Below are 15,919 nucleotides of genomic sequence, written 5' to 3' on the forward strand. Positions count from 1 at the left end.
TGCAATTGTAGGAACATCAACAGTCTGTATTCTTAGATTATGTTCTTAGATTCTCAGAAACAGTTGAATTGACTATGCTAATGAAATTACATTTCTTAATAGTACAATAATTCTGAAGCATTAAAACCTGTTTTATTTTTGAAAAGTGATGTATTTTGATCTAGTGGGACTGGCTCCTCTTTGCCTAGCCCTAGCAGTGGTGCCAGACATCTATAACTTTACACCTGGCTTCAGTCACTTTCGTTCTGTGGGAGTGGATTGGACCTAGGTTACCATTCTGATTATGGCCATAAACAGGTCTAAACAGGAATGTGTTGATTATTAGTCCTCTTGTTTGGAACTGCTTCTAGAAGACAAAATCCCGGCAAACAAGAAACTGTTTTCTCTGAGATTGGAGGGTGTTCTAGGAGGATAAGAAATAAGGAGTGACATTAAAGTGAGGCCATAACTCTATCTGCCAGATCAGTGACATTCAAAAGTCAAGCAAGTTTAACTTTTCAAGATGTGAAATATAATTTCACATATTTTGCAGATGCTTATACTTAGCTGAAGTTCACACAGACCTTAATTTCACATACTCTACTTAAGAAGTGTTGCTATTTCTGAGTGGTAAAGAAATTGGTATTTGTGGATTAACAGATTCACAGAATTGTTGAAGAGGGTAAAAAATATGGGTGAATATTTTAAACGTTATTATTCAGATGAGAATTCATAGTGAATGGTTATATATAACTTCTATTAATTCCAAATTATAATTAACAGAAATGTTAAATTTTAATTTGAAGTAGGCACAGCTAGACAACATGAGTATCAGTTGAGTGTACTTTAAAATTAGAATCCAAAATCATGCTGAGAAACTAAGGGAGGAAATGAATAAATAATAGATGTTTTCATTTTTTCACTTGTCTGAGAAAACTCAAAGCGGAAGAGATGTTTTGCAGGAGTCTTTTGCTTGAGTGATTAAAAAATATTTTGTGTACAAATAGAAATATATTACTAGTATAAAGCACAAAGACATATTTGCAAGTGGATAGAAGGCAGGAAGCATGGTGTATTGAATGAAAAATTCAACTGAGAGTTTCAAAACCTGGGATGTACATTTGGTATTGCAGTGTAATGTCAGTCAAGTCACTTGTCAGTATCAACACCTCTGTAAAGTTCAAACCAAATGATGAAGCATGGTACAAGAGTTGTGTATATAATGTGTGTGTGTTTGCACATGTGTGTGTGTCCTCATGCTCTTGGTTTTTTTTTTTAGTTGGGGCTGTATGTAGTACATAGAAGTTCAGTTTTAAACTCTGTTTTGCTGTTAAGTGATGAATAATGCAGCTTTTCATCAGTTTGAATTACTCTATTGAGACTTAAAGAAACTGTTTTGTTCTTTGTAGCTGAGCCAATAACGTTTCCACCTGGAGGAGGCAAGTCATTTATTATGGGTTCTGATGATGTGTTGTTAAGTGTACTGGGCCTTGGAGACCTTGCAGACTTGACAGTAACAAATGATGCAGACTATAGTTATGATGTAAGTGCAATTTTATTTTAAAATTCTTTATACAGTTTAACCAATAGTAGTTGGGTCCCCTCTCCTCAATCCTGAACATTACTGATGCACTTCTTTAGTTAAAGCTGTTACTTGGAATGGAAGAGAACCTTGCAGATGAGCTAAGTAATTTGGGTTACCAGAATTAAGTGAGATGATTTGGGTTTTTTCTACATTAATAATTTAATTCAGATTTTGTCACTGGGAGGGGGAATGTGTTATGACATAAAATACATTTTAATGTCTTAACATGACTAAAATGACAGGTATACATTGAAATGGAGTGTTGACTAGGCATGGCATGAAACACAAATATTGATATTAACTCATTGATTTGCTGTCCTTCTGAGTAAGTAGTGTTAACAGCATAGACTGTATATATAGTAGTAGATTTCAGATGTAAGCTTTTAGGGGGTGTTTTTATTATAATCCAGAGTGTTCTGACATTGCTTTGACCATATTCATTAAGCTTCTACCAATAGTGTTAAACGAATTTTTCATTGGCCAGTAACATAGGATGGCTGGTTAGGGAAGTGTTCAGGTAAGTTTTGCATGAAGTATTGTATTTAAAAAGTCTTGTATTGGCTTGACTGCAGATTTCAGCTTTGTAGTGTACTGCTGTCTTTTGTGAACTACAAATCCTTTATAAAACAGTGTGTAGCCATTTTGCTTATTCTGAGATGGAGGGATATTTAGTGGCAAGCCAGGACTAAGCTCAGAAAGCATTGCAATTAATATACCAAGTAAAAAACTTCCATGAGAGTCTGTGCTGCTTGTGACAAACCTGACAAAACAGTTTTTGTGGTGTGAAGAGGGATGCAGAATAGAGGTTACCTTTGTTCTTGGGAAACTTAAAGCAGAGAATTGCTGATAAATAGACAAATGTGAAGTGCTGCCTGAGCTAAAAAGAAATTTGCAGTGGAAGCACACATTTTTTGAAGGTTAGAAGGTGTTAATCATCCTGTAGATGAAATTGATCTTACTTTTTCCATGTAGTTGAATTTTCAAAATTTTTTCACTGAAACCCCTAAACCCCTGAGGCTCTTTATTTTCAGCCTGGTTTGGGAGGTGAGTGGGAAGAGGCTGTTTCATGCTCTAATATCTGGTGTGTACAGGAGACAAAGCATAGACGTAGAGTTTTTCTTACTAGGCCATTTACCAAAAATGAGTTGTGATTGAGTATGATTGTCACTTGGTTTCCCTGCTTCTTGTCTAGTCCTCTCTTCCCAGTACTCATAGGATGTTTTCTTCCTTTTAAAGCATAGCTGAAAAATGCACAGTGGCTTCTGACTTCATTTGTCAGAAAAAACAAAGTGTAAAACAACACAGGTGGCAACAATTTTTTTTATATTTAGGACGACACTGACCTGTCATGACTTTGAAGAGACTGAAATTCAGATGCTGTTAGTTTTTCATCACAATGTTTCTTTAGGTTAAAGATTTCATGATAGTTTTTAATTGCTGAAGTTGTTCCCTCATAGCTATGGATTTGCAGCACAGTAAGACCATATCTTACCTTGTACCTGTAGTACACTACTTGTAGGGCATCATAGTCTAATGCCCTTGCAAGCTTAGGTGAAGTCACCTCCTTTTCCAATATATCTCCAGGCAAGGAAGTGTGACACTAAGTTAATGTGTAAGTAAAACAAGAACAATGAAAAAAAACTCAAAACAGAGCACTTAATGCATTTGCTCCCAATAGGTCCATGCTCTTCAGATAGCTTTTGTGAGGCATTAGAGTGCATTAATTAATGAATAATGCCACAACAGGCTTCCATAGCTTTCATGTGTCACTCCTTGATGAGTGTTGTATTTTGAAAAGGAGAGGATATGAATACAGCATGGGGGATCTTAAGAATTTCAGCTATAACTCAAATGATTTCTGTATGTTTGATTAAATTCACAGGTTGTCTCCAAGACTAGTTCATCTGGTAAACAGTAGTCATCTCAAGTTATGTCTTTTTTATTATCTAGTTTCTTAAATTGACCTCAGTGCATGTAGTTGTTTGCATGCTGAGGGAATAATGTTGCCAAATCAGATGCCTCCATTTGTATAATTTTTGATTCCATAGCACCAGATAATGGTGTTTTTCTGCAGTATGACTGAGTGAAAAATGGAAAGCTTTCCTTTATCAGAGCATGTAAACTTGGAAATCTCCAATAAGTTACAACATTATCAAGGTAAAAGTAACATTAAAACATAAAAAGACACTGACTGCAGTTATTAATTATTGTTCTCTAAAATTTTTGTTTGCCTTTGGGGAGTACTTGTTTGACATAGCGAAATGCACATCTCCTTACAACATGTTAGGATTCTCTTGACTGCAGGGGCAAGGAAGATCTTCATTCCCTGATGCCTTTTTTTTTGGTGGGAGTTGTTTGTTTGTGTTGGTTTAGCTCAGATGTAGTTTCAGTCCAGTTTGCCTGTGCTTTACAAGGCTGAATGAATGGGTTGTTTGATCCTTCTTGGTCTGTAGTAAAGCCTGCTAAAGTCCATGGCAAAAGGGAAGAGCAGCCAGTAAAGTAGTCTGTGTTGTCATGACTTTGATTATCTTGACAGTGTGTACGTGTATAAATACACACTTGCAGTAGAGCATCCAGGCTCAGTGGGGCAGTGTGTCCATCTACACCATATGTTTTGAGAAGCTCTGGAGATGTCCCATTTCACCACTTTACCATTATTCCTCTGGCCTGTTTTGTGAAATAATCTCACATTTATCCTTTGTAATCATCAACTCCCTTTTCCAAGTCCTTGACTGTATTTTTCTGAGGTAGGGTTAGGTTTTTTGGTTGTTTGTTTTTTGAAAATACATTACTAGTTAACTTTTTTTTATTAGATATTGCAAGGACCTCTTTGAAAACTTATCAGTTGTTCTCTCACTCTTGCAGTAAGGATCTCAAGATCCATTAGAAACATGGATAGGGAAAAGAATTTCAAAAAATTAGCTTATATATAGCTAGATTTCTAATAAAGTGTATGTGGTGTCTTCTAAAAGAGCCATGATGTTCCAGTCTGTTTTAAGAAAATTAAAACTACAAAGCTATGTTTAAAATAGGAAACATACCTTACTTTTCATTACTTGTGTAAGTTCTCTACTTTGCATTTTAGCAGATTTCTCTGTACTGCCAAAAACAAAATTACCCATGCAACAATCCTTTTAAGAAAAAAGAAAAAAAAATAGAATCAACTTTATTAATATTTTGATAAATAAGGATCACTGCATCCAATTCTGATTTTCTTGAATGACTTTTCATCACGACTGTGGTAGATAGGTTGTGTGGATGCCCATTGCACCCAAGAAATTGCAAGTCTTCTGCATAATCTGGGATATATCATGTGCTAAAATTAAGGATTGCTATTTCAAGTTTTTGGCTTTAATTTCTTTAAGCCCCAGATCACCGCAAATACACGAGGGAACATAAGTTAGCTAGGTGGGTGAATCCATTATATAATGAGGATTTAAAATATCAAGGGACTCTAGGAAAATACCTTTTTTTTTTTTTCCCTTTTTTCCCCTTCTCTTGTCCATTTGGGGAGGGAAATAAAACAACGGTTTGGTCCAAATTATGTTTAATGCAGAACTCCAGAATCCCACTCTGTTCTGTTTCCTAAAACAAAAGATTATTATTTTTATGAAGCTTGTGGATAATACGCAATGTAGTGCTAAATAACTTAAATCTCAGTAAAAAATATTGCAGTATTCATTGTATGCTGAAGTAGGAAGATTGCAAGCAAAATGCTCTGTTATTATATGTATTTCTTGGTTGGTATTTAAAAAACCCTAAAAATTCAGGTGACGTGTGGTATAACAAATTTCTGTGACTTGATTGGAATTAGGTAAAGTTTGCACTTAGGACAGAATATAATGGAAAAGCAAATGTCTGCACATCTGTAACTCAGAACAGTAAATTTTATTGTCTGAACCTCTTTGTTTTGTTGGTTGGATTTGAGGGAGTAGTGATGATTCAACCCAGATTATAGACTTGGTCCAAAAATAGTTATTACAGTACATGTTACACTATTATCTGAATATTTTCAGTCCTGACAGATAAAAGGTAGTAAGATTTGATTAGCTATGGGAGATTTTAATTTCTTATTAGTGTTACTGAAATTAGTTTGTGATGTCAAGCTATTCTGGCCTGCAGTCGAGAAACATACTTTAACAACTACATGCTGAAATAGATACTGTGTAAGATGAAGGATACAATTAGCTTCCATTTGTGTAGGACAAAGGGTACAATTAGTTTCCATTAATTCTTATTTTTTCAGAAAAAAATAAGTTTGCTGATTTTTTTCATCTAATTCAAGTCAGATTTCTAAACTACCTTTAGGGGAAAAGAGAAGTACCCGGATATGTTATTTCTTTATGATGGAGGCTTAGGATGGGATGTAGTCTTTTAAGGGTCTGATTGCTGCATAAATATGTATTGTATTCAAAGCTGTAAATTTGTCTCTTGGAATCACTAGAAGGGCTTGAATTTTTCTGGTAATTCTTCTGGATTATCTATAATTAATATTAAGCAGCTGTAATTATTGAATTTTAGCCTAACAGTCTGCAAGTTAAGAGTATGAATTCGATGTTCACAGTATATAAATATAGAGTTTGCATATATTGCTTCACAAAGCAGCTAAATTATTTTCTCACAGATATATTTGAAACTCATTAATCTTAACTTAAAAATATTTGTGTACTGTTATGTTTAAAATCATGACAAATGTACATTGAAATTTTGATTAGCTATTTCTATGTACATGACTTCATTTGTAGAAGTATTCAAGAACTATGTATGTTTCTTGTCAACCTTAGTCAAGTTACTTATCTAAGGAAGATCGCTCACCAAGTACCTCAAGCTCATTTTTACTGAGTTTAAGTGATAAATGAGCTTTTGATGGCTATAATCTCTTCCTTAGGTGCAGACAGCATGATACACAATGAAACATTTCTCTTTCTGCAAGGAAGAAGAGTTAGTGTCATTGCACAAAAGGATTAAAATCAGTTCTGAAAATCGAGTCTTCTTTTCTATGTGTGTAACATTATATATCATTCCAGCCTGGGTCAAAGGAAACTGTGACAACAGAAAAATTAGCAGACTGTCTAGCTGGCCAGATAGGGTTGTAGATGGATATAGATAAATCAATAGATAAATACAAACTTAAGGTTGAATATATATTAGCTGAATCAAGCATAGGATGTTTTCCAGAAATACGAGGGGATATATATAAAATCTGTATTTTAAAACCCAAGATAAAATTACTTCTTTCCTTTTCTCTTTCAAGTTGCCAGCTAATAAAGATGCCTTCCGAAAGACATGGAACCCTAAGTATACGCTACGCAGTCATTTTGATGGAGTGCGAGCATTAGCTTTTCATCCTGTAGAGCCTGTGCTGGTTACAGCCTCTGAGGACCATACTCTAAAACTCTGGAATTTGCAGAAAACGGTTCCTGCCAAAAAGCAAGTATATGGGTTTTTGTAAAACATAGGTTGTGTTTTAAATGTCTTTGAGATTGGTTAAACTCTTATAGTTTCAAGTTTCTCAGTAGAGATTTCATGTGGTAGAATAACTCTTCTTTTTCTTTCAGGAGTGCCTCTTTAGATGTAGAACCCATCTACACATTTAGGGCCCACATGTGAGTGTTTGACATTATTCATGTCTGATAAATATATTGTCGTTCATAACAATATATTCTATCCTGTAGGCAGTTACCAATCAGCTTTTTTCTGTCTCCATAGTGGACCGGTATTGTCACTGGCAATTAGTTCCAATGGAGAACAATGTTTCAGTGGTGGTATTGATGCAACCATCCAGTGGTGGAACATGCCTAGCCCTAATGTGGATCCATATGATACCTATGGTAAGTACCTTTAAAAAGATTAACAACTTCTGACCATTATCTTGAATATTATTTTTCTGCTTGATGTTAATCTATTTTCTAGAGCTTTTGTGAAATATTCCTGCCATTTCTCAGCTACGCTGTGTGTTTTCAAGTAATCATGAGTGGCAAATATTAGTTATTTATTGCTGCTTGCACTGATGATGTATTTTGTGTAGAACAGTAATAGGGAGACCTAACAATTCCTAAGATTTATACAGCAAAGAAAGAAATAATTATAATTTATATTTTTGAGAAGCAAAATATTTTGAACCAGAATTACAACTTCTTAATGATTGTTTGTTTCTTCTGATGGAAATTTGCCAGAGAACTAAGATAAGTGTGCTCAGATTCTATGTCCCATGTTTCTGACTTGCATCTCAGGTCCTTAACTTTGGATGTCTTTTATTTTAGATGTCTCTAAAATTAAATAGCTGATAACTGCTTGGAAAACTCTGCATAGATTTAAAAGGCAACTATAATGTAGGGAGATGAAAATAAGATTCCCAGTTCCACAAGAAAAAATTAGGCCTGTTTTTATTATTAGTGTGCTTGAGAGTTTTAGGCCATACCTGTGTGTCATCAGAGTATGCTGAATAAAAACTACATCAAGTAAGCATCCAGTGTTAAAGTGGAAAGCAGATTTTCTTCACCTTGTACAAAGGAAGGGCTGTGGCAAGCATCTTTAAGGTGTTGAATTTGAAAGGAAGAGAGGAGTAACAAGAGTATATAATTCGGGGAAAAGGGACATAGTTGTTGGAGTTGTTTGTGAGGGTTTTTTATTGCTGGCTGGTTTGGTAGGGTTTTTTGGTTTGAGTTTGGTGATTTGTTTTCCTGGTTGGTTGGTTTTTTGCATTAAGATGGCAGTGGTTGTACAGAAGGACTTGTGCAATATTTTAGCTGTTGCTTAAACAGGAAGGGCAGGGGGAACATACAGCTGGTTTATGTGGGATTTAATTTATGTTGAGGTACAAGAAATTAATAATGCTTCTTCACTAAAACGGTTTCTTTTCTGAACTTTTTTTTCCAGAGCCAAACGTTCTAGCTGGCACATTAATTGCTCATACAGATGCAGTTTGGGGTCTTGCTTACAGTGGTGTAAAGAATCACTTACTCTCTTGTTCAGCAGATGGCACTATTAGGTTATGGAACCCACCAGAAAAAAATCCCTGTATTTGCACTTACAATGGAGAGAAAGGTAACTTTTTGCAGTGGTTTTGAAAATCTGTTATGAGGCAGCTGATAATGCATCCAGGCTCATTATCTCCATTTATCCAAACTAGGTAACATAGCTAAAAGAATAATTTGTAATAAAATAATCATGGTGCTGTAGCATTACTTTAAAGAAAAGAGCAAATATCTTCTTTAAGCATGACCTTAAATTGTCAGGAATTTTTAAAGTGTTTTGTTCTTTCTAAAGATTTTTTTTTTGCTCTTTCTAGAACATGGAATACCCACATCAGTTGACTTTATAGGTTGTGACCCTGCTCATATGGTGGCATCTTTTAACACTGGCAGCACAGTCATCTATGATTTAGAAACATCCCAGTCAGTGGTAATGTTTTCATCACAAGTAGAATCTGGTAAGTAGAGCTCTTCTGTAATAAATACCTGTTGCATTACTATGGTCCCTAATTGTATGGCGTAGTATATAAAAAAGTTTTACTCCTCTACGGCATCATTCAGTTTGAAAGGTGGTTAGATGCTTGGAACAAACACTGTGGAAAGGTGTTCTAACCCCTCTAGTCTGCTCTTGTGAAACCCTGCCTGGAGCACTGCGTCCATCTCTAGGGCCCCAGCATAAGAAGGACATAGACCTGTTGGACTGTGACTCCAGAGGAAGGCCATGAGGATGATCCCGGAACTGGAGCACCTCTCCTCTGAAGACAGGCTGAAAGGGTTGGGGATGTTCAGTCTGGAGAGGGTTCTTGGGAGATATTGTTGTGGTCTTCCAGTACCTAAAGGAGCCTAAAAGAAACTTGGAGAGGAGCTTGTTTGTACAAGTGCATGTGGTGACAAGACAAGGGGGGAATGGTGGCTAACTGAAAGAAGGTAGGTTTAGATTAGATAGTAGGAAGAAGTTTTTTACTGTGAGACTGGTGAGACACTGGTACAGGTGGCTCAGAGAAATTTGGGATGCCTCATCCTTGGGAAATGTTCTAGGCCAGATTGAATATGGTTTAAAACAACCTGGTTTAGTGGATGGTGGCCCTGCCTGTGGCAGGAGGAATTGGAACTAGATTATGTTAAAGGTCCATTCCACCCAAGCCATTTTACAATTCTATTAGCAGGATTTGAAAGTAGTTAGAGGTAGTAAAAGCAACAGTTATTGTTCTCTAAGAATTCTTAAGATTCAGCTTTCTGATTTGTATATTAAACCAGTTTTCATTATATAGGCTTGACATGGAGGATATTAAGACAAGTAGGTGAATAATAGGTGAATTAAACAGAATATTTAATTCAGTGAATTCTGCACTGGTTGGGAGTGGGTTCCACTTTGTGGTGGAACTTTGTAGAAATCCTGTTGCTGCAAATAAAGTGTTACAGAGAGGGAGCTCATTGAGAATTAATTGCATGTATTTGATGAAACTCTATACAGAGGAGACTCCTTTTTGTGAAGCTCCTGAAGTGTTTCGTAAGGAAAACCTGCAGTTTCTGCTGATTCCTTTCTAGAAAATGAGATCTAAAAGAATAATGCAAGGGGAGAATCTGCTTCTCTCCTCTAAGTAGTGTAGTTTACTTTAATTATCAAACTTTACAGACTTCAACACAGATTACTGTGTAAAAGCTGTCTTATAGATACCTTCTGCAAAGCCTGACATTGAAGTGACAAGGAACATCACAATTTGGAGAAATACTTTTTCTAGTTTGAAGAGAGACTTTGAAATGGATTCAAGAAAAATTAAGCACAGAAATTAAGATACCAAGATAGTTTTATAAAAAGAGTATCCTGTAGACTTCTAAAGAGATGTTAAACCATTCATTGCTTAAGTTGAGGAAACAAAATATTTTTTGATGGAGAGGTGTAAGAGCTGTGTGCTAAACACACATTACTCATGCTGCAGTTTGTTTCTACTTGGCTAGTGCTGCCCTGCAGTACTTGATGGATTTTCTCTCTCAGTAATCTTTCATGGGTGTAAACTGCTTGTAAGCTTTTACCTTACAGTACCATGGCTAGAGTCTACCTCACTTTGCCCCATCTGGTGAAGCAAGAAGCTTTATTTCTTAGGAGATCTGTTGGTCCTAAGATATTACTTACATAATGTTAAATAATATGGTAATCTAAAGTGCAATGCTAAAATACTGTCATTTTAACTTTATCATTTTCTTAAGGCAGATGAATATTTTATTTTATTTTCAGGTGTACAATCAAATAATCATATTAACAAGGTAGTAAGTCATCCCACACTTCCTGTAACTATTACAGCACATGAAGATAGACACATCAAATTTTTTGACAACAAAACGGGTAAGGATAAAGAGAACCTAATTTGTATATATGAATATGTTTAAAGAAATCTGGATGACATTGGGAGAATTGATTTGTAGAAACTTACTACTGATTTAGTCTTATATAAAACAGAACTTTTGGTATTTCTAAGATTAAACCTTTTCAGTACCTTCTCTGTGAAATAGAGAAGAAATAGAGAAGCCTGTTGCAGTTGTGACTGCAGAAGTCAGAGAACACTCTCAAACCAGGCAGAGATAGGTGTGAGGGACAAGAAAGTGGTCTTAAATTTACAACTTTCCTGATTTATAGAGTATATCTGCTTTCATTTCCATGCTTTTAACTCTAAGCATGTGTCAGTTATGTTTTTCAACTCTTAGTAGTAAAAAAAGATCACTTAGTACCTATTAGAACAAGAAATAACCCTAAATTCATTGTGGTAATGAAATCCTGTGTTATACTTAAGTTGTTGATAAGGTTTATAAAACAGTAAAGGATCTGGAAGAAAGAGGGTAAGGAAGGCTGTAGGAAAAAGCTGCACTGTCTGTCATGACAAAAACATTAAAATAATTGTAAGAACAAACTTAAACTTCCTATTTGTGTACTTACCTGTCACTTCCTGCATGTTACCTATCAAAGTTGGAAGAAAAAAAAAATCAAGCTCACTTTAAGTAAGCACGTGCAAAACACCTGTTTGAAGTGTGTTTGGTTTGGTCCCAGTAGGGGATGGTGAATCCCAGTAGGTTCCTGGGATTTTTGTTTTCTAAAGCAATAAAGATGGATATTTTTTCCACTTTGCATCTGCCATGAACGTATGTATTTGAATTGTGGTCATTAAATGCATTACATTGATGTTGCTGAGATTAAAATTTATTACTTCAAAGAAATAAAGAATAAGGAAAAAAATGCATGGAGAAATAATTGGGTCAAAGACAGGAAACAGAGGGTAGAAATAAATGGTCTTTTTGTGGAATAAAATATCTGTAGGTCTGGAGGGATGAGCAATATTTCAACATAGTGAGTCATTCTGAACAGGGAGCAGTATATTGGCAGTTAACTGACATTCATTAACTCAGGTTATTAAACATGAAGGCTGACGAGGAAGAACTGGAGATCTTAAAAGACATAAAAGGCAAATTAAATTCCATGTGCATAGATTTGAAATTATACATGTAAGGAAAAATAAACATTGTAATATAAAATAATAATCACTGGGCTAACTGTTCTTATTCAAAGTAAAGCCTTGGAGTTATAATAAGAGGTTAGATAAAAATACTAGTTTGTTGCTTAGCAGTCAAAATAGCAAAATGCATATTAGAAAGAGTGAAAGGAATAAAAGGCAAAAGGGAACATTTTTAATACCTTTGTATATACTTTGAATCAAGTCTCCCTTACCTCAAAGGGGATATAGCCAAATTAATATGTTTCACAAATGATCAGAGATCTTCAGTAGCCTTTAGCTTCTTCAGGAAGAATCTTAGAAACTGAATAGTCTGAGATTCTTCAGGAAGAGGACCAACTGAACAAAGCTGATTTATGCTCTTCATGTTGGTCATGGTCTTACAGGGATTTATTTCCTCTTTTTTAACACATGAACTGAGGTTCAGTTGCTAATCCCCAACAGGTGGAAGACTCAAAACAGAGGCAGAGAGGCAGTGATTCTTCTGTGCAGTTAAACATTCTGGAACTCCTTCCAGAAAAAGCATCATGAGGTGCTAAAAGATGTTATTTGGTGTCCAGGAACAGAAGTCAATGTAAAGAAATTAAGAGTACTTGAATGCAGAATTAACTGCTCTGGTTTGTGACATTACCAAGCAGTTAATTGTTAGAAGCTGGAGAGTATTTTGGGCAAGTATCACCTATAGTTGCCTTATTTTTCTCTCCTAGCAATGACAGAGGTAGAGTCGTTTGCCCTTATGTTTATATGAGAGTCTGCAGTTGAAACTTCATAATTTCTAATGGAATAGGACCATTCAAATATTACTGGAATCTAAATAAGCATGTTGTCTTATATTGTGTTTAAGGGGAATGGGTTGATGATTTTTAAATAAACAGTATTTCACAGGCAATTCACTGTTTATTTTTCTTTTAGGTAAAATGATCCATTCTATGGTTGCTCACTTGGATGCTGTCACAAGTCTAGCTGTAGATCCTAATGGAATCTATTTAATGTCTGGAAGTAAGGGGGTTTTTTCATATTCTCTATGTTCTATATAAATTATGCATTTATGATGCACTGAATTTCTGACTAATATTTTTATTTTTCCTTTTATTTTTCCTTTCTTTCTTTCCTAAACAGGCCATGATTGTTCCATTAGGTTGTGGAATTTGGACAGCAAGACATGTGTGCAAGAAATAACAGCTCATAGGAAAAAGCTGGATGAATCAATTTATGATGTAGCATTTCATCCATCAAAAGCATATATTGCCAGTGCAGGAGCTGATGCCCTTGCCAAAGTATTTGTGTGACACAGCAGAACAAACCTGCATCATAACAGCAGGTCTGTTTGGACAAAAAAGAGGGAATGCATCACTGCCATCAATTATAAGGTTACCAATAAGACACTACATCTGATCTGCCTGGGTGAAGGCTCTTAAGTGGGGCAGGCAGAAGTTGGTGGAAAGTCACCACATCCTGAACAATGTCAGGCTCATTCATTTAACTGTAATTACTGTATTTGGGGGGGTGGGGACAAATACAAAAAAGAAAACCAGTATTTGTAGCCTTGACTGGATATGAACTGAGCGTATGTCTGTTCTTTAGGTGTCTTTAAGCAAACGTGGAGTCTGATCTTACAAAAGACTTTTATTTTGGACTCTGTGTGCTGCCTTAGGGTTAGGAATGTGGTGCTCTTGTGGGGGGAAGTGAGCTCCAAGAGTAGCTTTCTTTTCATCTCTTAGTAATCTTCTGTTTATCAGTTGAATGCCACAGATTCCCCTTTTAAACTTTTATTTTGCTTTAAAGAAAAGGAAATTTAACTTAAAATATTTTAGCATTAGTTGCACAAAATGTTTGGATAAAATTCTAGTTTTTATAAGTCTTTTTATATATTTAGCCTGTCACAACAGTGCTCAAGATTGTATTGATAATGTTTTTCTGCATTATAGAACCCTAAAACACAGAGATCTCACTGACCCGCTGCCGTGTAACCACAATCTTCCCTTCTTTTGCCTAATACAGCTCAGCTAAGTCCTTGCTTAAGGATGCTAATTCATCATCATCGCATAACTGTCTTCATAAATAAAGGACTGTAAAATGTGTTCAGATGAAACACAGAGGGGTTAACACCCCTGAATGAACTCTTAAAAAAAATTAATCTTGGCATCCTATCACTATGTGATATTTTGTACATCTTACTGTATTTACGAGTTTATTTATCAAGGATTACCCATCTTGCTAATGGCCTATTGTTATTTATTTCACTTTTTGTTGGTCTTTATATCCTTTTATGTAGTGTGTTAAAGGGCCCTGTATATCTGTTATGGCACTCTTTGAACAGTCTAAAATAGATGAGAAAATGGGACGTTTGATAATTCTAAAGTTGCAAACCAAGAAATTCTTTTTCCTCTGGTTAAGTACCTGGAGTGGAGTTGATTCCAAAAAAACAATCTTGTTTCAGAACCTTTGGAGTGAAAATTATTTTTATTTGCATTTCAAATAGAATACAAAAGTAGTTAATTCAAGATTCATAAATCTGCTGTGTTTTGACTAGTTACTCCCTGCTTTTATTTTATTTTTCAGATGTGCTTCAGTTTATGGTGTAACTAAAACTTTTGTTTGTGTAATGCATGATTAATACAAAAAAGTATTTTTTCTAGTCTTCCACAAAACTTTTCTGATCAGTTTGCGAGTTTTGATGAGTTTTGTAAGGTTTCTGTTTTACAAACTATGAATCAGCAAATTTTTAAGATTGTACCGCATAGCAAAAGTACAGCTGTTGAAAAATAATGTATATAAAATGCATATAATAAATATTAAATGGTGTACCTGTATGTTACTGTTGGCTACATTATTTTGTGTTGCACAGTTTGAAAGAGTCATTCTGCAATTCTAAATTAGGCCTCAATTTTAGCAAATTGACCATTTGTTTATTATGCTTATAAGCTGCTTTGCTTTTGCAAGATCGTAATAGTTGTCTGGATGTTGAGCAACTGTTCAGTTTCAAGCAGCAGTACCCACATATAAGAACATGTTTCCATAATGTTTTAAAAAATTTTTACAAGAACAAATTGAAAATTGCTGGTGTATTCTTACAGCCCTGCTAAGATGATAATCTCAGTGGTTTTTCATTATCTTTGCCTATGAAGTGATTCTGAAATTATTTAGGAGCCAGAAAGGTACTCTGTTTTTATTTCAAACTGCCATTGAATAGTTGTGTTGAATTAAAAAAAAAAAAACAAACAAACAACTAATTTCTAAATGCATAAAATTTGCCCATATATCTTATACTTCTGTCCAATTCTTTCCAAGTCCTCCGGTAAAGTTGATGAACAAAAAACTAAACTGAAGGTCAACATTTACCTATTCTGTGGTGAGTCACTTTGCTCAAAGTGTATCAGCAGAAACAGAATACCACAATATGAATATTTTCATGTAAAGTAGTATGTTTAGATATAAGTTAACTAAAGCTAGAACATGTTCCTATAAGTGGTTTAACTGCATTGTTCCATGTAAGTTTCCAGTTTTCTAGTAAGAATGTATTTCATGCCATCTCATGTCACGCAAATTAGAACCAAAAAAACCCAAAAAAAAAACCCAAAAAAAAAAAAAAGGAAAGAGGTGCTCATGATAGGCAGTTATATTTTGGAATTAATTTTGTTTTAGTAATAATGTTGCATTGCTTGAAATGTTACAGTAAATTATAATTGTGTAGGAATTGGAGAATTTTGTCCTTTATCATGAAGATTGAGGTGAGGCCTTCCAGTAATTGCTTGTAGGACACTAAGACTTTACTTTTGAAAGTAACATTCAGCTGATTTGCACTTTTTGTTCTTTCCAGTCTAAAGCATTCAACTAATCAACAGACAAGAGAGTATTTGAACTTTATTGGAAGTAAT

The 15,919-nt window shown here is 35.0% G+C and overlaps 1 protein-coding gene across 5 annotated transcripts in view; it reads left to right on the forward strand.

Moving 5' to 3' along the window:
- The window catches only part of STRN3 (striatin 3), a 58,546-nt gene extending 43,692 nt beyond the window's left edge, over positions 1-14,854 (forward strand). For 4 of the 5 annotated variants that reach the window (XM_084208774.1, XM_084208772.1, XM_084208770.1 and 1 more), the window contains 9 exons: positions 1,389-1,522; positions 6,819-6,994; positions 7,123-7,170; positions 7,274-7,395; positions 8,444-8,611; positions 8,856-8,996; positions 10,775-10,882; positions 12,954-13,040; positions 13,161-14,854. In XM_084208774.1, the coding sequence (XP_084064900.1) occupies positions 1,389-1,522; positions 6,819-6,994; positions 7,123-7,170; positions 7,274-7,395; positions 8,444-8,611; positions 8,856-8,996; positions 10,775-10,882; positions 12,954-13,040; positions 13,161-13,330 (1,154 nt within the window). In that variant the 3' untranslated portion in view covers positions 13,331-14,854. The remainder of the gene's footprint in view (positions 1-1,388; positions 1,523-6,818; positions 6,995-7,122; positions 7,171-7,273; positions 7,396-8,443; positions 8,612-8,855; positions 8,997-10,774; positions 10,883-12,953; positions 13,041-13,160) is intronic. The other variant, XM_084208771.1, reaches the window with a different exon arrangement.
- Positions 14,855-15,919: the final 1,065 nt, after the last annotated feature.

The sequence above is a fragment of the Fringilla coelebs genome (genome assembly GCF_963513975.1).
Source record: "Fringilla coelebs genome assembly, chromosome: 6".
NCBI classification, from domain to species: Eukaryota; Metazoa; Chordata; class Aves; order Passeriformes; family Fringillidae; genus Fringilla; species Fringilla coelebs.